Here is a 25,005-nt window from a genome sequence, read left to right as displayed (position 1 = left end):
GACGCGACTTCAGTGGTCTATTGTATGCAGTCAGAATCGTTGTCGCTTTATGCCAATGACGTAACATCTTCCAACGTCAGTGTCTGACCTTACTGACTCTGTTGATGAAATGGGCACAAATTCCCCCACAAGTCTTGTAGGAAGACTTCTCAGAAGAGTGGAAGATGTTAAAAGTACAAAGAGAAAAGGGACCAATTCAATTCAATGCAACAGAATTGTAATATTTTGATTGTATGTCTATATACATGTTGATATTTTAGAACTACAGTGATGAGAATACAGCTTAATTCATTAGATGCTGAAGAACCTTTTTGGCTTTTCGGTGCAGTGATGGTGACGACCCGCGGCGGGAACTCGAACGGGGCGCTGTGCACGTTCCCCTTCCTGTACAACGGCCGGAACTACACGGACTGCACGGCCGACGGCCGACGCGACGGCATGAAGTGGTGCGGCACCACCGCCGACTACGACGGGGAGCACCGCTACGGCTTCTGTCCCATGGCGGGTACGCGTGACGCGCCGCCGCCGGGTGTAGAACGCACGGCCCGACCCTTCCACGACGATGCCGTAACCGGAACGTTTTCTTCTTCCCCCCAGCCCACGAGGAGGTCTGCACGGTGAACGACGTCATTTACCGCCTGGGCGACCAGTGGGACAAGCGGCACGACACCCTGGGTCACATGATGCGCTGCACGTGCTCGGGTAACGGGCGTGGCGAGTGGAGCTGCGTGGCCTACTCGCAGCTCAGAGGTGCCGAGACTTTCGGGCTCATTTCTTATCGAATACAATAAAAAGAATAAATCATAACTCTGTTAGGTCATGAATGACACAGATATGTTAAAAACAGCGTTAAAACTCGTGTGTTCTCGACCATCAGACCAGTGCATCGTGGACGGACACACGTACGAGGTGAACCAGAGGTTCGACAAGCGCCACTCTGAGGGCTACATGATGAACTGCACGTGCTTGGGTCAGGGCCGCGGCCGCTGGAAGTGTGACGCCGTCGGTAATGAATTCATGTTAATGTGTTACCGCCGCGCAGCTGCGTTCGCTCAGACAGGCGCGAGTCCAGATGTTCCCTGGAAAGTGCGCCGGCGCAGATGTTTCCTGTCCGACGTCCCGCGCCGTAACGTAAATATTCTTTTCTCTTGCGCAGATCAGTGCCAGGAACCCGAGAGCAAAGCCTTTTATCAGATCGGTGAGGCGTGGGATAAGGTCATCCAGAACGTCCGCTATCGATGCTCCTGCTATGGTAACGGCATCGGAGAGCTCTCCTGCGAGCCTCTGGGCTCCAGCGGTAAGATCACGTATTGATTCATCTTAATAAATCGTCCAGCGTGTGATGGGCGACCCGAGCGCCCTCAGATGATACACGACAGGACTCCGTATGCCACAGCCATCCATGGCCAGGAGTCCGAGAGAGGGTAATTGCTGTATTCGGGTCAGGATGTACGATCCCTTCATGCAATATCTGGTCTCTTGTCAGTCTTAATCCCCCTCCACACATGCACAGACATCCCAAGTTGCAAAAACTCATTTCCCCGACCCCCCAGGCCCAAGAAAGAAAGAAAAAAAAGCTAAAAAACCTCTCGCACACACCAAAGGATTATGGGTGATAACTGAGCTACTAAGCTAACTGTTCGCATTACAAACACATTTATGTTCCCTACATAGTGCACTAGATTCTATATCAGATAACAGATTTATGTTCCCTACATAGTGCACTAGATAGTATATTACATAATTAATTATGTTCCCTACATAGTGCACTAGATAGTGTATTACATAATTAATTATGTTCCCTACATAGTGCACTAGATAGTGTATTACATAATTAATTATGTTCCCTACATAGTGCACTAGATAGTGTATTACATAATTAATTATGTTCCCTACATAGTGAACTAGATTGTATATCAGATCACGGATTTATGTTCCCTACATAGTGCACTAGATAGTGTATTACATAATTAATTATGTTCCCTACATAGTGCACTTAATTGTATATCAGATAACAGATTTATGTTCCCTACATAGTGCACTAGATAGTGTATTACATAATTAATTATGTTCCCTACATAGTGCACTAGATAGTGTATTACATAATTAATTATGTTCCCTACATAGTGCACTAGATAGTGTATTACATAATTAATTATGTTCCCTACATAGTGCACTAGATAGTGTATTACATAATTAATTATGTTCCCTACATAGTGCACTAGATAGTGTATTACATAATTAATTATGTTCCCTACATAGTGCACTAGATAGTGTATTACATAATTAATTATGTTCCCTACATAGTGCACTAGATAGTGTATTACATAATTAATTATGTTCCCTACATAGTGCACTAGATAGTGTATTACATAATTAATTATGTTCCCTACATAGTGCACTAGATAGTGTATTACATAATTAATTTTGTTCCCTACATAGTGCACTAGATAGTGTATTACATAATTAATTATGTTCCCTACATAGTGCACTAGATAGTGTATTACATAATTAATTATGTTCCCTACATAGTGCACTAGATAGTGTATTACATAATTAATTATGTTCCCTACATAGTGCACTAGATAGTGTATTACATAATTAATTTTGTTCCCTACATAGTGCACTAGATAGTGTATTACATAATTAATTATGTTCCCTACATAGTGCACTAGATAGTGTATTACATAATTAATTATGTTCCCTACATAGTGCACTAGATAGTGTATTACATAATTAATTATGTTCCCTACATAGTGCACTAGATAGTGTATTACATAATTAATTTTGTTCCCTACATAGTGCACTAGATAGTGTATTACATAATTAATTATGTTCCCTACATAGTGCACTAGATAGTGTATTACATAATTAATTATGTTCCCTACATAGTGCACTAGATAGTGTATTACATAATTAATTATAATCCCTACATAGTGCACTAGATAGTGTATTACATAATTAATTATGTTCCCTACATAGTGCACTAGATAGTGTATTACATAATTAATTATGTTCCCTACATAGTGCACTAGATAGTGTATTACATAATTAATTTTGTTCCCTACATAGTGCACTAGATAGTGTATTACATAATTAATTATGTTCCCTACATAGTGCACTAGATAGTGTATTACATAATTAATTATGTTCCCTACATAGTGCACTAGATAGTGTATTACATAATTAATCTTGTTCCCTACATAGTGCACTTAATTGTATATCAGATAACAGATTTATGTTCCCTACATAGTGCACTAGATAGTGTATTACATAATTAATTATGTTCCCTACATAGTGCACTAGATAGTGTATTACATAATTAATTATGTTCCCTACATAGTGCACTAGATAGTGTATTACATAATTAATTATGTTCCCTACATAGTGCACTAGATAGTGTATTACATAATTAATTATAATCCCTACATAGTGCACTAGATAGTGTATTACATAATTAATTATGTTCCCTACATAGTGCACTAGATAGTGTATTACATAATTAATTATGTTCCCTACATAGTGCACTAGATAGTGTATTACATAATTAATTATGTTCCCTACATAGTGCACTAGATAGTGTATTACATAATTAATTTTGTTCCCTACATAGTGCACTAGATAGTGTATTACATAATTAATTATGTTCCCTACATAGTGCACTAGATAGTGTATTACATAATTAATTATGTTCCCTACATAGTGCACTAGATAGTGTATTACATAATTAATTATGTTCCCTACATAGTGAACTAGATTGTATATCAGATCACGGATTTATGTTCCCTACATAGTGCACTAGATAGTGTATTACATAATTAATTATGTTCCCTACATAGTGAACTAGATTGTATATCAGATCACGGATTTATGTTCCCTACATAGTGCACTAGATAGTGTATTACATAATTAATTATGTTCCCTACATAGTGCACTTAATTGTATATCAGATAACAGATTTATGTTCCCTACATAGTGCACTAGATAGTGTATTACATAATTAATTATGTTCCCTACATAGTGCACTAGATAGTGTATTACATAATTAATTATGTTCCCTACATAGTGCACTAGATAGTGTATTACATAATTAATTATGTTCCCTACATAGTGCACTAGATAGTGTATTACATAATTAATTATGTTCCCTACATAGTGCACTAGATAGTGTATTACATAATTAATTATGTTCCCTACATAGTGCACTAGATAGTGTATTATATAATTAATTATGTTCCCTACATAGTGCACTAGATAGTGTATTACATAATTAATTATGTTCCCTACATAGTGAACTAGATTGTATATCAGATCACGGATTTATGTTCCCTACATAGTGCACTAGATAGTGTATTACATAATTAATTATGTTCCCTACATAGTGCACTTAATTGTATATCAGATAACAGATTTATGTTCCCTACATAGTGCACTAGATAGTGTATTACATAATTAATTATGTTCCCTACATAGTGCACTAGATAGTGTATTACATAATTAATTTTGTTCCCTACATAGTGCACTAGATAGTGTATTACATAATTAATTATGTTCCCTACATAGTGCACTAGATAGTGTATTACATAATTAATTATGTTCCCTACATAGTGCACTAGATAGTGTATTACATAATTAATTATGTTCCCTACATAGTGCACTAGATAGTGTATTACATAATTAATTTTGTTCCCTACATAGTGCACTAGATAGTGTATTACATAATTAATTATGTTCCCTACATAGTGCACTAGATAGTGTATTACATAATTAATTATGTTCCCTACATAGTGCACTAGATAGTGTATTACATAATTAATTATGTTCCCTACATAGTGCACTAGATAGTGTATTACATAATTAATTTTGTTCCCTACATAGTGCACTAGATAGTGTATTACATAATTAATTATGTTCCCTACATAGTGCACTAGATAGTGTATTACATAATTAATTATGTTCCCTACATAGTGCACTAGATAGTGTATTACATAATTAATTATAATCCCTACATAGTGCACTAGATAGTGTATTACATAATTAATTATGTTCCCTACATAGTGCACTAGATAGTGTATTACATAATTAATTATGTTCCCTACATAGTGCACTAGATAGTGTATTACATAATTAATTTTGTTCCCTACATAGTGCACTAGATAGTGTATTACATAATTAATTATGTTCCCTACATAGTGCACTAGATAGTGTATTACATAATTAATCTTGTTCCCTACATAGTGCACTTAATTGTATATCAGATAACAGATTTATGTTCCCTACATAGTGCACTAGATAGTGTATTACATAATTAATTATGTTCCCTACATAGTGCACTAGATAGTGTATTACATAATTAATTATGTTCCCTACATAGTGCACTAGATAGTGTATTACATAATTAATTATGTTCCCTACATAGTGCACTAGATAGTGTATTACATAATTAATTATAATCCCTACATAGTGCACTAGATAGTGTATTACATAATTAATTATGTTCCCTACATAGTGCACTAGATAGTGTATTACATAATTAATTATGTTCCCTACATAGTGCACTAGATAGTGTATTACATAATTAATTATGTTCCCTACATAGTGCACTAGATAGTGTATTACATAATTAATTATGTTCCCTACATAGTGCACTGGATAGTGTATTACATAATTAATTATGTTCCCTACATAGTGCACTAGATAGTGTATTACATAATTAATTATGTTCCCTACATAGTGCACTAGATAGTGTATTACATAATTAATTATGTTCCCTACATAGTGCACTAGATAGTGTATTACATAATTAATTATGTTCCCTACATAGTGCACTAGATAGTGTATTACATAATTAATTATGTTCCCTACATAGTGCACTAGATAGTGTATTACATAATTAATTATGTTCCCTACATAGTGCACTAGATAGTGTATTACATAATTAATTTTGTTCCCTACATAGTGCACTAGATAGTGTATTACATAATTAATTATGTTCCCTACATAGTGCACTAGATAGTGTATTACATAATTAATTATGTTCCCTACATAGTGCACTAGATAGTGTATTACATAATTAATTATGTTCCCTACATAGTGCACTAGATAGTGTATTACATAATTAATTATGTTCCCTACATAGTGCACTAGATAGTGTATTACATAATTAATTATGTTCCCTACATAGTGCACTAGATAGTGTATTACATAATTAATCTTGTTCCCTACATAGTGCACTAGATAGTGTATTACATAATTAATTATGTTCCCTACATAGTGCACTAGATAGTGTATTACATAATTAATTATGTTCCCTACATAGTGCACTAGATAGTGTATTACATAATTAATTATGTTCCCTACATAGTGCACTAGATAGTGTATTACATAATTAATCTTGTTCCCTACATAGTGCACTAGATAGTGTATTACATAATTAATTATGTTCCCTACATAGTGCACTAGATAGTGTATTATATAATTAATTATGTTCCCTACATAGTGCACTAGATAGTGTATTACATAATTAATTATGTTCCCTACATAGTGCACTAGATAGTGTATTACATAATTAATTATGTTCCCTACATAGTGCACTAGATTATATATCAGATACCGGATTTAATACGTGATCGGGGGAATACAGTCCGTGTCGCCTGCGTGCGCGTGTGTGTGTCGCTCTCGGCCGCTCGTTCTAGATTCCGGGAGATTGTATCGGACTGGTGGGCATCAGGGAGCCGCTGTGTGTATATATACTCCCGTCTGCATGCGCGTTCCTGCAGGGATTAAACGGCAGCGTGTTCTTAAAAGACGACGAGGAGCATTAGAGGACTCGCCGTGACCCGTGCTTCCCTTCAGACTGTGGAAAAGCACCTGACCAATCAGTGCACTGCTGACACGGTCCGGTCATCTATCAGTGTTTATCTTCCCTCTGTATTCAGAGTGGTCACATCAAAGGGGGGGGGGGGGGGGGGGGGTTGGCCTCTTTGAAGTTGTGCTTTTCGGCCCCTGTTGTCTTTCCCTGTGATTTATCGGTCTTGGTTGGCTAGCACATTGCCTTGTTGTTGTTGTTGTTGCGTTAGACAGTTTCCACACGGCCTGAGCGGTGAATCACTGATATCTATCAAAAGTAATGGGACTGGAGCAAAACATTAGCTTTAACATCTTGATATAATGATTGAAGAGATTCCTCATGCGTGCTCGTCATTGTAGGTGCCTGGGACGGTGGTCAGCATGGGGACTTTGACCGGCACATTGTTCACCGGGATTGATCCGGTCGGGTTGCTCATCGAATAGAGAGAGGGTTTTCTGTTTACATAAATGCATCGTGGTGTACCTCAGGGCTCTGTATTAGGCTCGTTTTAATTCTTAATCGTTTTTTAAAAGCATCTTGTCACAGTTGATTCAGGTTGTTTATCTGAAAACATCCCCCACATTGCTGTATGGATCCTGACAGATCGATCGTCACAGACACCCAGTACCCCGTCAGGAGGTATTACCGTCGCCGGACAATTATGCAACTTTCCAGAGAGGTAGTCGGACACGTAGGCAGCCACTCAAGGACTCGGTCAATACGTGCATTCACGTTAACCTATGTTTGCACAAACCCCAAGCACCCCCGCCTGCTCTGACACAATAGCAGTGCTGTGTTTCAGCCAGAGCTTCATGATGGTCCCTCAGGGTGAACTCGTTTCCTTAAACTGCTAACAGCTGGGTCGGCCTGGCTGGGCGAGAGAACCAGAAGAGAACGTTCTGTCTGATAGCTAAAGCTAGCCAGCTGTAAGGATTTATATACGTTCGCTAATCACACGCTCTTCAGCCCTTTCACTGTTGCGTCAGTGGGCTGAATCATTAGCCTTTCCTGTCCCAAGATTTATTGGAAGCCGGTATGAAAGGCTGCCGTGTGGACTCTTATCCAACGGATTATTTGTTCTTCTGAGACTTTAATCTGGTCCACCTGCCTGACTTGGATGTTACACAAGCCGCAGCAGAAGTATGTAGACAGAGTTATCAACAACCACCGACCGCAAATCAGTCCGATGTTTCGCTGCTCTGACCTCATGCTCCCCCGACTCTCTTTTTATTTCTTCAGTTCCAGTCCGCGTGATCATCACGGAGTCCGGAAACCAGCCCGACACGCACCCCATCCAGTGGAATCCACCATCAACAGCGCACATCACTCAGTACATCCTGAAGTGGAAAGTGGTACGTGGTATTCCACATGTGTAGAGGCATCGAGGCGTGCCTCAGGGCTCAGTGTTCAGACCTCTATAGGGTGACTTAGAGATTATGCTACAAACGAAGCAGCCAACAGTGCATCATAGCGGGAGGAACCGATTAAACGTATAGTGGAGTACCTCAGGGCTTTGCATTAGCACCCCCGCCATCCTTCAGTCAGGCGTCTACAAGTGTTGAACTTTTATTTCAGGTATAAACGAGCCTCTGTCCTTTTCAGTCTAGCTCAGGGTGTAGGAGGTGAGCTGGTGTTTATGATGCTTTGAAGTCTTTGAAGGTGTTGGAAGGGATTGCTGCTACCACCAGATGGTGGCGAGACTCAAAGGTCCTTCAGTCCTAAAACGTTTCCTCTGACTGATTTGTTTTATTGCCAAAACGCTAAAAAGTGAAAACTGTTTACAGTAGGAGGCATAAATATGCAGATGAAAAGCAGACAATACAAAACGGTTCTTCAAAACAAAAAAGAAAAAAAAATCAAAGAAAAAAGAGAAAGAATTAAGAGAAAAAAAGAAAAAATTAGGAATAAATTGTAAAAAGAGAAAAACAAAGAGAAAAGAGAAAAAAAATTTGAAAAGATAAATGAAAATAAAAAAATAGAAGAGAAAAATTAAGAAAGTAGAAAGAGAAATTTGTAAAAAGACCTAATAAAAGAAATATGAGAAATATACAATAAATATAATGAAAAGGGAAAAAAGAAGAAAAAAGTAAAGAAAAAAAGAAAAAAAGAGGACAAAATGGTGAAAACAGTTTTAAAGAATAATAAAAAAAAAATATAGAAAAGAAAAAAATAAAGAAAAAATGAGAAAAATGAAACGAAAAAATACGGAGAAAAAAAGTAAAAAAAATTAAGAATTTTTTTATTTTATTTACATGTTCCATATTGTCCCAACTTTTTTGAAAGAAAACCAAGAAAGAGATTAAGACATTTGTAAAAAGAACTAATAAATATATACAGTACAATAAAAACATACAATAAAAATACAAAAAATAAAAAAGAAGAGAAAATGGTTAAAACAGTTTAAAAAAACAAAGAGAAAAGATAAATATAGAAAAGAAAAAAAAAAGAAAAATACGTAAAAAAGGAGAAAACATTTTTAAAAAAGAGAAGAGGAAAAACTAAAAAAGATTAAGACATTTGTAAAAAGAACTAATAAAAAATATACAATAAAAATAAAAAAAAATTTAAAAGAAGAGAAAAAATGGTGACGACAGTTTAAAAAAATAAAGAGAAAAAATATAGAAAAGAAAATATACGAGAATTATATAAAAAATAGAGACAAGGAAAAACTAAGAAAGAGATTAATTATTTTTTCTAATTTGTATAAAGAACTAATAAAAAATTATATACAATAACAATACAAAAAAACAAATAAAAGTAAAAGTTATAAATAAGGAAAGAAATAAAAAATAAATAATAATAATAATAAAAAGTAATAAATAAGTTTCACTTTTAGTTCCAATTCCAGGTTCTTAAATCAGTTCTATAATAATAATAATCTTACAGTTAAATCTTGGTTTCTCTTCAACTGTTTCCTTACATTCATTTAAAAAAGTTTTAATGTACCTGTAATGAAACAAATGCACCATAAATATGTGGACGCAGACAGGACACAAATCCAGGCGCCGGTTGCTAACAGCTTCCTGTTTGATCTCATCCAGAAAAACACCCGAACCCCGTGGAAAGAGATCGTGGTTCCTGGACACGTCACCGTCTACACCATTTCAGGACTCAAACAAGGTCTGACCTACGAGGGTCAGCTGATCAGCATCCTGCGCAGCGGTCGCAGAGAGGTGACCCGATTCGAATTCACCACCTCCGCCGGTTCTCGTGAGTAACCCCCCCCCCCCCCCCATCCTTCATCTACCATTCTGTTTTAGTCTTTCAAAAGTATGTGGACACATGATTATGAGCTTGTTGAACCCCAAACACACTCCATTCAAATGTTTTCCATAAGATGTTGGAGTGTTTGTGGGAATTTGTGCGCATTTATTAAACAGAGCGCTCATGAGATTATGACAAAAAGACCTGGCTGGCAGTCGACAGCCAAGTTGCCACTGTTGGGCCCCTGAGTAAGGCCCTTAACCTTTAAATGCTTAAATTGTATTTAGTCATAATTGCAAGTCACTTTGTGGTCAGCGCTCTATATATAGCAGTCTTCATGGACCTGGCTTTGTGTACAGTGCCAAAGGAAGAGGGAAGGGCCTTCCCCAAGGTGTTGATACAGAGTTGGAAGCACATGCTATATCTAATAGCATTAATTTTATTCAGCTGTTAGAAATGTGTGGTGAAAACACATTAGCTTAATAATCAGAAGGGTTGTCCGTATACTTCTGTCCATATAGTTTAAAGGATATAGGATTATCTCTGGATATGTCTGACCGCTTCTGTGGTCACCTCTTCGTTTCTAGTGATATCTACTGAAGGCGTGACCAGTCAGCCCGTCCCGGAGGTGGCCACCTCGGAATCCGTCACCGAGATCACGTCCAGCAGTTTCGTCATCTCCTGGGTGTCTGCGTCCGACACCATCTCTGGGTTCAGGGTGCGGTACGAACTCTCGGAGGACGGAGCCAAACCCAACACCATCGGTAACGATCAGACAGACAGGTCGCTGGAACCACGAGGAACGTGATGAGAACCTTCAGGAACTCAAGTGTGCTGTGCTTCTCTTCCAGATCTCCCGCGCACACAAACATCGGTGAACATCGACAACCTGCTGCCAGGCAGAACGTACCAGGTTCAGGTTTATGAGGTGGAGCCAGAGGGAGATGCCAACCTCATCCTGACCACCACTCAGACCACCGGTGTGTGTATAGCGCTCGGGGGTTAAAGAGGGGCGCTGATGATTATTTTCTCTCCCTGCATCGTGTTGATGTCCCATGTTTTCTGGTTCTCAGCTCCTGATACTCCTACTGACCACAGAGTGTCTGATGTTGGTGAAACGTCCATCATGATCTCATGGACCAAACCACGAGCACCGATCACCGGTACAGTGAGAGCAGGAACACACACACACACACACACACACACACACTCATTTACTCACATGTACGAACACAGGGGATAGTTACAGCAGCAAATCCACCTTTTGCATGCTTTTGTGTGGGTGGGAGGAATCCACTAGATCTTCTCTACCACTTTACCAGCTGCAGCGCTGTGCCACCAGTAATAAGTTCCTGTATTTTGATTAAAAGCTAAATTAAATACTATTATTATTTATAATTATATATCAATAATAATATAATAAACAATAACAACAGTAATGTAAATAATAATAAGTATTATAGTAATACTATAAATACAACACAATTAATTTAAACAATAATAAAAATAGCAACATAAATAACAATAATAATAATAATAACAAAAATGATGCTATAAATAATAATCATGATTAAACCCACAATATAAATAATGAAAATAACATTATTAATAATACTAGTAATACTGTTCATAAAAATTATATAAAATCTATAAATAATATAAACAATACTATAATAAAAATAAAAAAATATAATATAAATAATACTATAAATAATAACATTATAAAAACTGTAAAATAAATGTAAAATAATTTTAAAGTAATAAATAAATAATAATAATACAAAATTATAAACAATAACAATAATCTAATAATATAAATAATATAATAAAAGCAAAATAACACTAATTATATAAAAATACTGTTAATTATAAAAATAATAATAAATATTTTTTATATTTATTAGGAATTTATTTATTTATTTATTATGAATAATAATAGAAATATTAATGAAAATAACATTATTAATAATACTAGTAATACTGTTAATAAAAATAATATAAAATCTATAATTAATATAAACAATACTATAATAAAAATAAAAAAAACAATAATGTAAATAATACTATAAATAATAACATTATAAAAACTGTAAAATAAATGTAAAATAATTTTAGTAATAAATAATAAATATAATAAATAAGTAATAAATAAATAATAATAATACAAAATTATAAACAATAACAATAATATAATAATATAAATAATATAATAAAAGCAAAATAACACTTATATAAATAACACTAATTATATAAAAATACTGTTAATTATAAAAATAATAATAAATATTTTTTATATTTATTAGGAATTTATTTATTTATTTATTATGAATAATAATAGAAATATTAAAGTTTTATTATTTTTTATAAATAATAGTTTTTTGTCAGTTTTATAGTTTAATATATAGTTTTCTGCAATTTCCCCCTGGGATCAATAAAGTATTCTGATTCTGATTCTGATTTAAATGTAAAGAGGTCTGTAAGAGATGCTACATTAAACTACAGTGTATCACAAAAGTGAGTACACCCCTCACATTTCTGCAGATATTTAAGTATATCTTTTCATGGGACAACACTGACAAAATGACACTTTGACACAATGAAAAGTAGTCTGTGTGCAGCTTATATAACAGTGTAAATTTATTCTTCCCTCAAAATAACTCAATATACAGCCATTAATGTCTAAACCACCGGCAACAAAAGTGAGTACACCCCTTAGTGAAAGTTCCTGAAGTGTCAATATTTTGTGTGGCCACCATTATTTCCCAGAACTGCCTTAACTCTCCTGGGCATGGAGTTTACCAGAGCTTCACAGGTTGCCACTGGAATGCTTTTCCACTCCTCCATGACGACATCACGGAGCTGGCAGATATTCGAGACTTTGCGCTCCTCCACCTTCGGCTTGAGGATGCCCCAAAGATGTTCTATTGGGTTTAGGTCTGGAGACATGCTTGGCCAGTCCATCACCTTTACCCTCAGCCTCTTCAGTAAAGCAGTGGTCGTCTTAGAGGTGTGTTTGGGGTCATTATCATGCTGGAACACTGCCCTGCGACCCAGTTTCCGGAGGGAGGGGATCATGCTCTGCTTCAGTATTTCACAGTACATATTGGAGTTCATGTGTCCCTCAATGAAATGTAACTCCCCAACACCTGCTGCACTCATGCAGCCCCAGACCATGGCATTCCCACCACCATGCTTGACTGTAGGCATGACACACTTATCTTTGTACTCCTCACCTGATTGCCGCCACACATGCTTGAGACCATCTGAACCAAACAAATTAATCTTGGTCTCATCAGACCATAGGACATGGTTCCAGTAATCCATGTCCTTTGTTGACATGTCTTCAGCAAACTGTTTGGGGGCTTTCTTGTGTAGAGACTTCAGAAGAGGCTTCCTTCTGGGGTGACAGCCATGCAGACCAATTTGATGTAGTGTGCGGCGTATGGTCTGAGCACTGACAGGCTGACCCCCCACCTTTTCAATCTCTGCAGCAATGCTGACAGCACTCCTGCGCCTATCTTTCAAAGACAGCAGTTGGATGTGACGCTGAGCACGTGCACTCAGCTTCTTTGGACGACCGACGCGAGGTCTGTTCTGAGTGGACCCTGCTCTTTTAAAACGCTGGATGATCTTGGCCACTGTGCTGCAGCTCAGTTTCAGGGTGTTGGCAATCTTCTTCTAGCCTTGGCCATCTTCATGTAGCGCAACAATTCGTCTTTTAAGATCCTCAGAGAGTTCTTTGCCATGAGGTGCCATGTTGGAACTTTCAGTGACCAGTATGAGAGAGTGTGAGAGCTGTACTACTAAATTGAACACACCTGCTCCCTATGCACACCTGAGACCTAGTAACACTAACGAGTCACATGACATTTTGGAGGGAAAATGACAAGCAGTGCTCAATTTGGACATTTAGGGGTGTAGTCTCTTAGGGGTGTACTCACTTTTGTTGCCGGTGGTTTAGACATTAATGGCTGTATATTGAGTTTTTTTGAGGGAAGAATAAATTTACACTGTTATATAAGCTGCACACAGACTACTTTTCATTGTGTCAAAGTGTCATTTTGTCAGTGTTGTCCCATGAAAAGATATACTTAAATATCTGCAGAAATGTGAGGGGTGTACTCACTTTTGTGATACACTGTATATCATAAGTAACTTGTAACGTGTGTGTGCGTGTGTGTGAGTGCAGGTTACCGTGTGGTGTACACTCCCTCCGTTGAGGGCAGCAGCACTGAGCTGATCCTACCTGAGAGCGATACCTCGGTGAACCTGGTGGACCTCAGACCCGGCTTGGTGTATAACGTCACCATCTACGCCCTGAAGGAGAACCTGGAGAGTGAACCTGTGGTACTGCAGGTGAACACTGCAGGGGAGTCACAGCCAGGTACGACTGACGGGGAGACCAAAGAGCGGGAATACAGTCCGTTCGTTTGATCTGATTCAAACACTGGGTGCAGGGCTCATCACAGGGTAACACACACTCACATGCCAGTCCACCTTCTGCATGTTTTTAAGAGTTAACACGCAAGTTAAAGATTGAACGAAGGTCCCCAGGGTGCAGGTTGCAGTCTGGCACCCACATAACCAGCAGCGCCACCTATGTCACCCTTCATTATAGCGTTTTTGCAATGGATGTTTATTTCAGTTGTTACTAAACTATGGTCGTTTTGGATGCAACAAATGCACTATAAATATTGGCCAGGATTAAAATCATGCGACCTGTTAACTCCAAATGTACCGTATGTACACAAAATGAATCTGTTCAGCTCTCTGAGCCATAATCAAAGCTTCAGTGCTTGGTAAAGAGAAACTGTAGCACTAAAACAGGCTGCTGATAAGCAAAAATGTAATAATTTATTTTCCTTATATAGTGAGAAGGTAGTGAGAAGGTATGGGAGACAGGTTTCTCCGTGAAATAAATCAGTTGAAGCCGTAAGCATTGAACAGTTCCACTCACGGCTTCTTTCTGCATGGATCTGGCCTGCAGCGCCGTTTCTCTCTGACACCGAGGTGCGTGTGCCAGGTTTCTGTATGATTTGGAGTCACTCCTGCACCACAGGTGCCTTTTAGGGACACGACCTGAGTTCCAAATTCTGCCAACTGGCACCATCATCACAAACTCACTCAGAACTCCGAACAAACTCCTGTAATGGAACCGGTCCATCCAAACGGCTGCCATCCATCACTCGAGACGTGCTCCAGGTCTGAACTTTGTGTTGGTTCGTCCTGGAGCCGGTGACGCCAGTGAAGTCAAATCTGGTCAGACGCTTAGCTGCTACCAACATGGAATGAACTGTGGTTCACCTGTGGGCAGAGGGTGGCATCAAAAAAACGTGAACTTTTTTAATGTAAAGTCGGAGCCCCTTTGTGGCTATAACAGCCTCCACTCTTCTAAGAGGGCAAAAGAGCACCTGTGAGGTCAGGGGCTGTTGTTCAGCGAGAGGGCCAATTCATCCCAAAGATGCAGGACGAGGGGTGTCCACACACTTTTAGGGGGGCGTGTGCATACCTTTGAAGGGGTGTCTGCACACTTTTGGAGGGGTGTCCACACACTTTTAGAGGGGCGTGTGCATACCTTTGAAGGGGTGTCCACATACTTTTGGAGGGGCGTGTGCATACCTTTGAAGGGGTGTCCACATACTTTTGGAGGGGTGTCCACATACTTTTGGAGGGGTGTCTGCACACTTTTGGAGGGGTGTCTGTACACTTTTGGAGGGGCGTGTGCATACCTTTGAAGCGGTGTCCACATACTTTTGGAGGGGTGTCTGCACACTTTTGGAGGGGTGTCTGTACACTTTTGGAGGGGTGTCCACACACTTTTAGAGGGGCGTGTGCATACCTTTGAAGGGGTGTCCACATACTTTTGGAGGGGTGTCTGCACACTTTTGGAGGGGTGTCTGTACACTTTTGGAGGGGTGTCCACACACTTTTAGAGGGGCGTGTGCATACCTTTGAAGGGGTGTCCACATACTTTTGGAGGGGTGTCTGCACACTTTTGAAGGGGTGTCTGTACACTTTTGGAAGGGTGTCCACACACTTTTAGAGGGGCGTGTGCATACCTTTGAAGGGGTGTCCACATACTTTTGGAGGGGTGTCTGCACACTTTTGGAAGGGTGTCTGCACACTTTTAGAGGGGTGTCCCCATACTTTTAGAGGGGTGTCTGCACACTTTTAGAGGGGTGTCCCCATACTTTTAGAGGGGTGTCTGCACACTTTTAGAGGGGTGTCCCCATACTTTTAGAGGGGTGTCCGCACACTTTTAGAGGGGTGTCCACATACTTTTAGAGGGGTGTCCGCACACTTTTAGAGGGGTGTCCCCATACTTTTAGAGGGGTGTCCGCACACTTTTAGAGGGGTGTCCGCACATTTTTAGAGGGGTGTCCACATACTTTTAGAGGGGTGTCCGCACACTTTTAGAGGGGCATCCACATACTTTTAGAGGGGTGTCCCCATACTTTTAGAGGGGTGTCTGCACACTTTTAGAGGGGTGTCTGCACACTTTTAGAGGGGTGTCCCCATACTTTTAGAGGGGTGTCTGCACACTTTTAGAGGGGTGTCCCCATACTTTTAGAGGGGTGTCCGCACACTTTTAGAGGGGTGTCCGCACACTTTTAGAGGGGTGTCCACATACTTTTAGAGGGGTGTCCGCACACTTTTAGAGGGGCGTCCACATACTTTTAGAGGGGTGTCTGCACACTTTTAGAGGGGTGTCCCCATACTTTTAGAGGGGTGTCTGCACACTTTTAGAGGGGTGTCCCCATACTTTTAGAGGGGTGTCCGCACACTTTTAGAGGGGTGTCCGCACACTTTTAGAGGGGTGTCCACATACTTTTAGAGGGGTGTCCGCACACTTTTAGAGGGGCGTCCACATACTTTTAGAGGGGTGTCTGCACACTTTTAGAGGGGTGTCCCCATACTTTTAGAGGGGTGTCCGCACACTTTTAGAGGGGTGTCCACACACTTTTAGAGGGGTGTCCGCACACTTTTAGAGGGGTGTCCACATACTTTTAGAGGGGTGTCTGCACACTTTTAGAGGGGTGTCCCCATACTTTTAGAGGGGTGTCCGCACACTTTTAGAGGGGCGTCCACATACTTTTAGAGGGGTGTCTGCACACTTTTAGAGGGGTGTCCCCATACTTTTAGAGGGGTGTCCGCACACTTTTAGAGGGGTGTCCACACACTTTTAGAGGGGTGTCCGCACACTTTTAGAGGGGTGTCCACATACTTTTAGAGGGGTGTCCGCACACTTTTAGAGGGGCGTCCACATACTTTTAGAGGGGTGTCTGCACACTTTTAGAGGGGCGTCCACATACTTTTAGAGGGGTGTCTGCACACTTTTAGAGGGGTGTCCACATACTTTTAGAGGGGTGTCTGCACACTTTTAGAGGGGCGTCCACATACTTTTAGAGGGGTGTCTGCACACTTTTAGAGGGGCGTCCACACACTTTTAGAGGGGTGTCCGCACACTTTTAGAGGGGTGTCCACATACTTTTAGAGGGGTGTCCGCACACTTTTAGAGGGGCGTCCACATACTTTTAGAGGGGTGTCTGCACACTTTTAGAGGGGCGTCCACATACTTTTAGAGGGGTGTCTGCACACTTTTAGAGGGGTGTCCACATACTTTTAGAGGGGTGTCCGCACACTTTTAGAGGGGCGTCCACATACTTTTAGAGGGGTGTCTGCACACTTTTAGAGGGGCGTCCACATGCTTTTGGGCAGTTATTGGTTACACGATGACACTCCGTTGGTCATCACCGCTTACGTCCGTCCACAGAGGAGGTCCAGGCTCCGACCGAGCTGCAGTTCTACGAGGTCACCGACGTGAAGATCACCATCACCTGGACCGGGCCACCCATGGAGGTCTCCGGCTACCGCGTGACCTTCGAACCCGTGAGCCGAGACGGTCGCCCACAGAGGGCGCTGCAGCTGCCCGTCACGCCCAACGCCTACGCGGAAATCACCCACCTGCAGCCCGGTGCGCTGTACCGCTTCCACGTCTACGCCGTCCACGCAGGAGCCGAGAGCCAGCCGCTGGTGGGAGAGGGGTCCACCAGTGAGTGCTTGAGTCAGAAGTTTGTGGACACTTGAGCGGCTTTAATTAGGGATGTCCCGGTCTGATCTCAAACATCGGGATCGGGGCCGATCGAGGCATTTTTTAACTGATCGGTATCGGCTTTACTAATCCCGATCCTAATCCCGATCGTAATCCCGATCCTAATCCCGATCCTAAACCCGATCCTGATCCCGATCCTAAACCCGATCCTAATCCTGATCGTAATCCCGATCCTAATCCCGATCCTAAACCCGATCGTAATCCTAATCCCGATCCTAATCCCGATCCTAATTCCGATCCTAAACCCGATCCTAATCCCGATCCTAAACCCGATCCTAAACCCGATCCTAATCCCGATCCTAAACCCGATCCTAATCCCGATCGTAATCCCGATCCTAATCCCGATCCTAAACCCGATCCTGATCCCGATCCTAAACCCGATCCTAATCCTGATCGTAATCCCGATCCTGATCCCGATCCTAAACCCGATCCTAATCCTGATCGTAATCCCGATCCTAATCCCGATCCTAAACCCGATCGTAATCCTAATCCCGATCCTAATCCCGATCCTAATTCCGATCCTAAACCCGATCCTAATCCCGATCCTAATACCGATCCTAATGCCGATCCTATTCCCGATCCTAATACTGATCCTAAACCCGATCCTAAACCCGATCCTAAACCCGATCGTAATCCCGATCCTAAACCCGATCCTAAACCCGATCCTAAACCTGATCCTAATCCCGATCCTAATCCCGATCCTAAACCCGATCCTAAACCCGATCGTAATCCCGATCCTAAACCCGATCCTAATCCTGATCGTAATCCCGATCCTAATCCCGATCCTAAACCCGATCGTAATCCCGATCGTAATCCCGATCGTAATCCCGATCCTGATCCCGATCCTAAACCCGATCCTAAACCCGATCGTAATCCCGATCCTAATCCCGATCCTAAACCCGATCGTAATCCCGATCCTAAACCCGATCGTAATCCCGATCGTAATCCCGATCCTAAACCCGATCCTAATCCCGATCCTAATCCTAAAAAATAAACACTCGGCCGAATACAGCGAGTTTATTATTATTATATGATGAGAAGAGGAACCGGCCGTCCACTAACACGGCAGAGACGCTGATTCTCCTCAGAAAGATCCTTCACTTCTCTCACTGCTACACTGCTGCACTACGTTTGTTTACTTTTATTATGTAAAAATACAAAAACATTAAGCGATAGTTCGGATGCAGCATTATTTCCCTTCAGCACTGCAGAGCTATTCAGGTGTTAAACATGTACACTGGATTAATGTGAATAACTGTAATGTAGTTGAAGTGTGCACCGTGTGAACAGTATTATCCAGTTCTTATCTAGACAATATCTAGAAAATATAAGTATCGGTTTGAGACTCGGTATCGGATCGGGATCAAAATTAAAGATCGGGATCGAGAACAAAAAAACGTGACCGGGACATCCCTAGCTTTAATAATGCAAAAAGAAATGTAACAGAGATAACTTTTCGTGACGATCTCCTTCAGAACCCGACGCTCCCACCAACCTGGGCTTCCCGGATGTCACGGAGGACAGCGTACTGGTCGTGTGGTCCGCCCCGCAGGCCCGGATCACGGGCTATCGCCTCGTGGTCACTTCCGAGGACTCCGCGTCTCCTAGGACGGCCAGGATCCGCCCCGGCGAGACCCAGTACAAGGTGGAGAGCCTGCAGCCGGACACGGAGTACACCGTCACGCTGCACTCGGAGCAGGGCGACACGCTCAGCGGGGCCGTGTCGGGGACCGTCACCACCAGTGAGTCGCACGGGACGCAGGTCCATGTGTCTAAGGGGGGGGAGAGTAAGTGGGCAAAAATATGTGGACACGGACGTCGCTGATCGCTGTGCGCCTCCGGAATCTGTGGCAACGGCTTAGGAGAGGAAAATAATTCGTTGAGTCGCCCAAAATTCCCACAGTCACACTCCTAAACACCAGTAAAACAGGAGGCGGCCGCATTACAGTGAATCGAACTAGGTGTGCACATAATTTTGTCCACATTTCATCGCACTGCAGAGCGTTCGCGTAACATCTGTAATTATTTTTGCTCAGCCGTGCCGTTCGGAAACGCTCCTCGCTTCACCACGGACGTCAGCGACACCTCCATCATCGTCTCCTGGACTCCTGTACCACGCTTCAGCTACCAGGTAAACCGACTCCCTACACGTCTAACACCGTCGGCTTTTCTTGCTCCTCCTCTGGGAGGGTTTTGTCGCACGTATCTGGCAACCCTAATGTACCCGGTTAAACCGAAGCGATCTGTGTTCGTATCAGATGTCGGTGAAGCCCAGCCAGGGCGGCGAGGCACCTCGGGTGGTCACCTCGGGTACGGGAAGCATCTACATCTCGGGCCTCACCCCCGGAGTGGAGTACGCGTACAGCCTGCAGCCCGTCTTCAACGGGCGCAAGCAGGGCGACCCCATCGCCCGCAACGTCGTCACACGTGAGCGCGCCACTTCCCTCGTACCTTCGTCATCGCCGCGTTGCTTAACGCTGCTTAACGTCGCTTTGCTTGGGTTGTCTTGTAGCTCTGTCGCCACCGACCGATCTCGATCTGGTCTCCAACCCGGACTCGGGGGACCTGAGCGTGCGCTGGCGCGGCACCGCCACGCCCGGTACGACGCACCCCACCGTTAAAGTCAACATCAAACAAAAGGGAATCGATGCGCCGGTTCTACTTTTCTCACCTCGTCTTTCCGTTCAGACATCACAGGGTACCGGGTGACGTGCACGCCCACTGCTGGCCAGCGAGGGAACTCTCTGGAGGAGTTCGTGAGAGGCGGGCAGACGCAGTGGACCCTGGAGAACCTGAGCCCCGGTGTGGAGTACAACGTCAGTGTCTACACCGTCAAGGATCAGATGGAGAGTGAACCCACCTCCTCCACCATCACTCAGGGTGAGAATTCTCCCTCACCCGGGAGGTTTTTCGGCAGCTGAACGTCCTTTGGCGCCTTTAGGTTTTGGTCACCCAGCGCCCTGTCCCTCCTGGGACCACTGTCAGTGGGTATTCAAGGCACCTGGACCCCCTAAAATCGTGCTTATTCGCCTCAAGCAGCCCCTGCAGTTTGACGAACGCTGTACAAGTATTATATTTATGTTCATATTATTACTACTATATAGTAACCGAACATAACGTAACAAGACTAGCCAATCAGATCACTCGATTCCCGAGTAGGCATCAGGAGCAGACCCACCCGTAAGCGCACCGTAAGTCTCCTTTCATCACCATCGTATCCAATTCCCGATTGCGGATCCGCTCCCGTTCATACAGCCGCCGATCTGATCAAGGAGAGCCGCATCACCACACACAGAAACGAACATAAATAAATAATGAATAAATAATAAAGCGCGTAGTAAGGCGTCGGTCTCCGACTTCTAATCCAGGAGCTCTGCTGATTCAAGCTGCCTTCATTACGTTTAATTCTACTATAATGAAATATAGTTATGAATGTTTACACCCATGAGCCGAAACATTAGGACCACCCTCCAACGACTCTGATGCCTGGATGCACATCATTGCAGGTGCTTTGGATGGTGGACAGGAGTCAGCATGAAAGCTTTGATGCATAATAATCTGTCCGTATCAGACACCACGGCCTTAATGTCCTCTGGCATCATCGAGTTTTGCTCGCCCGACGCCCTGTCCCTCCTCGGACCGCTGTCAGTGGGTATTCACCACTGCCGCATAACGATTGGGTCCTGATCCAAGTTCGTCAGGCCTTATTGGCTGCATTGAACACTTGAACCGCAAGGAACTAGCATCACCCTGATGTGGTGGTCTTAATGTTTTGGCTGATGGGTGTAAACTGTGATTCTAATCTTCTGATGAATTCTGTTAGATAATTAAATTGCTGAACGCATGTGTGATCTAATCATGGATCTGACGTTCTGATAATCTTCTAATCACACCTGCTCCTTGTCTTCACCCTCCCGTCCCCTCCATAAACGTGCCCTCGTCCGTAAACCACCCCACTCCAGACGTGCCGAGGGTGAGAGACCTCGGCTACCATAACGTCACCGACACCACCATCGCGATCAAATGGACGCGGCTGAGCCACGACGCCGTCACCGGGTACCGCATCAGCGTGGTGGCCGCCGGGGAGAGTTTACCCATACTGGAGGACTCGGTGGATTCCACCACCACCGTTTATACGGTCCGGGGGCTGGAGCCCGGCGTCGACTACCACATCGGCGTCATCGCGCTGACCGAGGAGGGGGAGAGCCAGCCGACCACCGTCACGCAGCAGACGCGATCGGGTGAATTGATTTCTCACTTCGTGCGGGTTCGTCCTGAGAGACGGGGGTCATGTTCGATTTGAAGCCTCACTGGGGTACTGATGTCCAGAGGTGCAGAGGTGAGGGTGGGTAAGGTCGGGTAGGGTTTCTCCTCTGTGCCAAAGCAAAACGACCGTCTAAGCTCTGTGTCAGGCCTTACCGCCGGCAGGCCAGTAGGAACCTGCCGCCTACCTGCGGGGGGTGCCCTAGAGTCTGCTGCCTTTTCTGTAGCCGGAACACAACAGTGCAAGCACAGAGGGTTGCAATACTTTGCAGCTTATACAGTTCATAATTATTTCTTGGGTTGCCAGATTGGTGCTGGCTAGGCAAGCAAGTAGCCTAGTGGTTAAGGTACTGGACTAGTATTCAGAAGGATGCTGGTTCAAGCCTCACCACTGCCAGGTTGCTGCTGTCGGGCCCTCGAGCGAGGCCCTTAACCCTCAATTGCTCAGATTGTGTACTGTATACTGTACAGTAAGTCGCTTTGGATAAAAAAATTGCAATTACAATTACAATTGCAATTTCCAGCATTTACCGGACGCTTTTATCCAAAGCGACTTACAGCACTGTGACAGTGTGCTGTCCAAGCAATTGAGGGTTAAGGGCCTCGCTCAAGGGCCCAACAGCGGCAACATGGCAGTGGTGGGGCTTGAACCAGCGACCTTTCGATTACTAGTCCGGTACCTTAACCGCTAGGTGTAAATGTGCTCGCTTCATAGTAAGATGAAAGAAAGCAGCTGCATTTCAACGTACGCATCGTCCACACAGATATCCATCGATCACGCCATCGAGCTGCAGTGAGACGAAATGAACGCCGTTGTATTGAACATCGGTCCAACTTGGTTTAAAGGCAAAATAGGAAAAATTGACAGAAAGTGGAAAAATAATCAATAAAAATCAACAGACTAAATTGAACACCTTGATTTTCTTGAAGGGAATGAAGCCGGACTTGGTTCTAGTCTCAGTGGCGCTGCCGGCCGGGCGTAAATGCTCGTGTGTAGGTGAGGGAAGGTCGGGTAGAGTTTCTCCTCATGTCCTACACGCACGACTCTTGTTGTACCCAACAGTCATCATCTTCACACGTGTTGGTCTCCGTGGCATGCGTAGGGGTGTGGAAGCGACCGAGACGTTAGGATACAGAATTGAAAACGACTAGATTTAGGGGGAAAAAGGTGTGGAAAGCAACCCTCAGTGCTCGGTTTGGGGTCCCGCGATGGTCCCTTTCTAACTGATGATATACCGTCCGGGGGTAAGACCGCAACCGTCGCCTTCTGTCTCCGCAGCCGTTCCTTCTCCCACCGACCTGAACTTCGGCGAGGTCGGCCCGGACTCCACGCGCGTCTCCTGGACCCGGCCGGCGGTCCGCCAGTCGGAGATCAGCCGCTTCGTGATTCGCTATTACCCCAGCCACGACGGTAACGACCTGCAGGAGGTGAATGTGGGCGGAGCCACCAGCACCGTCCTCCTCTCAAGTAAGTCCGGTGTTAATGAGGATGATGATCACCCATCAAATCCGGGGGGGGGGGGAACAGTAACAGTAAACACCCTGGACGGGGCGCCAGTCCATCACAGGGCAGATACACACACACACACACACACACATTCACCTATAGGGCAATTCAGTGTCTCCAATTAACCCGACTGCACTGTCTTTGGACCGTGGGAGGAAACCGGAGCTTCCGGAGGAAACCCACGCAGACACAGGCAGGGAGAACATGCCAACTCCATCTAACCCAGGACCTCCTTGCTGTGAGACAACAGCGCTACCCACCGTGCCGCCCTACACACTGACACTTTTAATAAAATATTCAAAATAAAATAATTAACTGATGCATCACATACAAATACGAATAATTAGTCTGTTTCACCATCACCGTATCCTGGTCAGGGTCGCGGTGGGTCTAATTCATTGGCTGAAAGGCAGGAAACACCCCAGCCAGTCCAAGGGTGTCGGAGGAATTTTCATAGGGAATTGGAAATGACTAAATTATGACGACAATCCAGCTTTATATCACCAAGTCTGAAATAAAATATAATACTCCTTATTAATAATAATATTAGTATATTAATATAATATTCAGGCTCGGGTGGTGCAGTCTGTTACGCTAGCCCACCACCGGCCGGGCGTCTGCACGGACACGATGGGTTGATGGACGAAGCCCTGTGTGGAACCGGACCCGCTCTGACCCTGACCAGGATAGATCAGTCAACGGAAAGCCAAAAGCCAAGTTTTAAAATTGAATCGAGTGTTAATAAATACATGTAAATATTAAAAACATGAACGAATGAATCTTTACTTGTCGATCTTGTATTTGTGCCGTGTCCCAAATCACATACTGCTGCACCAAGAGGCTCTGTACCTAAGCGGTGTGCGGTTTGGAGCGCGGCCGAGCTTCGTGCTCAAACACACTTACTGCATGCGTTTCGTGCCTGTTCCGGCTCCATCAGACCTGCTGCCCGTGACCGAGTACCTGGTGAGTGTGGTGACGGTGTACGATGAGACCGAGAGCGCCCCGGTGACCGGCAGACAGACCACCGGTGAGTGCGCTTCTCCTCCTGACCGTTATTCCTCACACTGT

At 43.1% G+C, this 25,005-nt stretch overlaps 1 protein-coding gene across 1 annotated transcript in view; it reads left to right on the top strand.

Moving 5' to 3' along the window:
• fn1b (fibronectin 1b) overlaps positions 1-25,005 on the top strand; it is a 46,694-nt gene that overhangs the window by 7,078 nt on the left and 14,611 nt on the right. The window contains exons 9-27 of the mRNA XM_063009342.1: positions 329-505; positions 598-750; positions 878-1,006; positions 1,157-1,297; positions 8,090-8,202; positions 9,892-10,060; positions 10,642-10,818; positions 10,906-11,034; positions 11,128-11,217; positions 14,244-14,438; positions 17,829-18,107; positions 19,643-19,909; positions 20,204-20,298; positions 20,426-20,594; positions 20,680-20,766; positions 20,856-21,047; positions 22,130-22,408; positions 23,710-23,898; positions 24,875-24,964. Coding sequence (XP_062865412.1) covers positions 329-505; positions 598-750; positions 878-1,006; positions 1,157-1,297; positions 8,090-8,202; positions 9,892-10,060; positions 10,642-10,818; positions 10,906-11,034; positions 11,128-11,217; positions 14,244-14,438; positions 17,829-18,107; positions 19,643-19,909; positions 20,204-20,298; positions 20,426-20,594; positions 20,680-20,766; positions 20,856-21,047; positions 22,130-22,408; positions 23,710-23,898; positions 24,875-24,964 — 3,120 coding nt within the window. The remainder of the gene's footprint in view (positions 1-328; positions 506-597; positions 751-877; positions 1,007-1,156; positions 1,298-8,089; positions 8,203-9,891; positions 10,061-10,641; positions 10,819-10,905; positions 11,035-11,127; positions 11,218-14,243; positions 14,439-17,828; positions 18,108-19,642; positions 19,910-20,203; positions 20,299-20,425; positions 20,595-20,679; positions 20,767-20,855; positions 21,048-22,129; positions 22,409-23,709; positions 23,899-24,874; positions 24,965-25,005) is intronic.

This window comes from Trichomycterus rosablanca, chromosome 15 (genome assembly GCF_030014385.1).
Source record: "Trichomycterus rosablanca isolate fTriRos1 chromosome 15, fTriRos1.hap1, whole genome shotgun sequence".
Taxonomy (NCBI): domain Eukaryota; kingdom Metazoa; phylum Chordata; class Actinopteri; order Siluriformes; family Trichomycteridae; genus Trichomycterus; species Trichomycterus rosablanca.
Note: the sequence above shows the minus strand (reverse complement) of the source record. Positions and strands in the feature narration are given on the sequence as shown.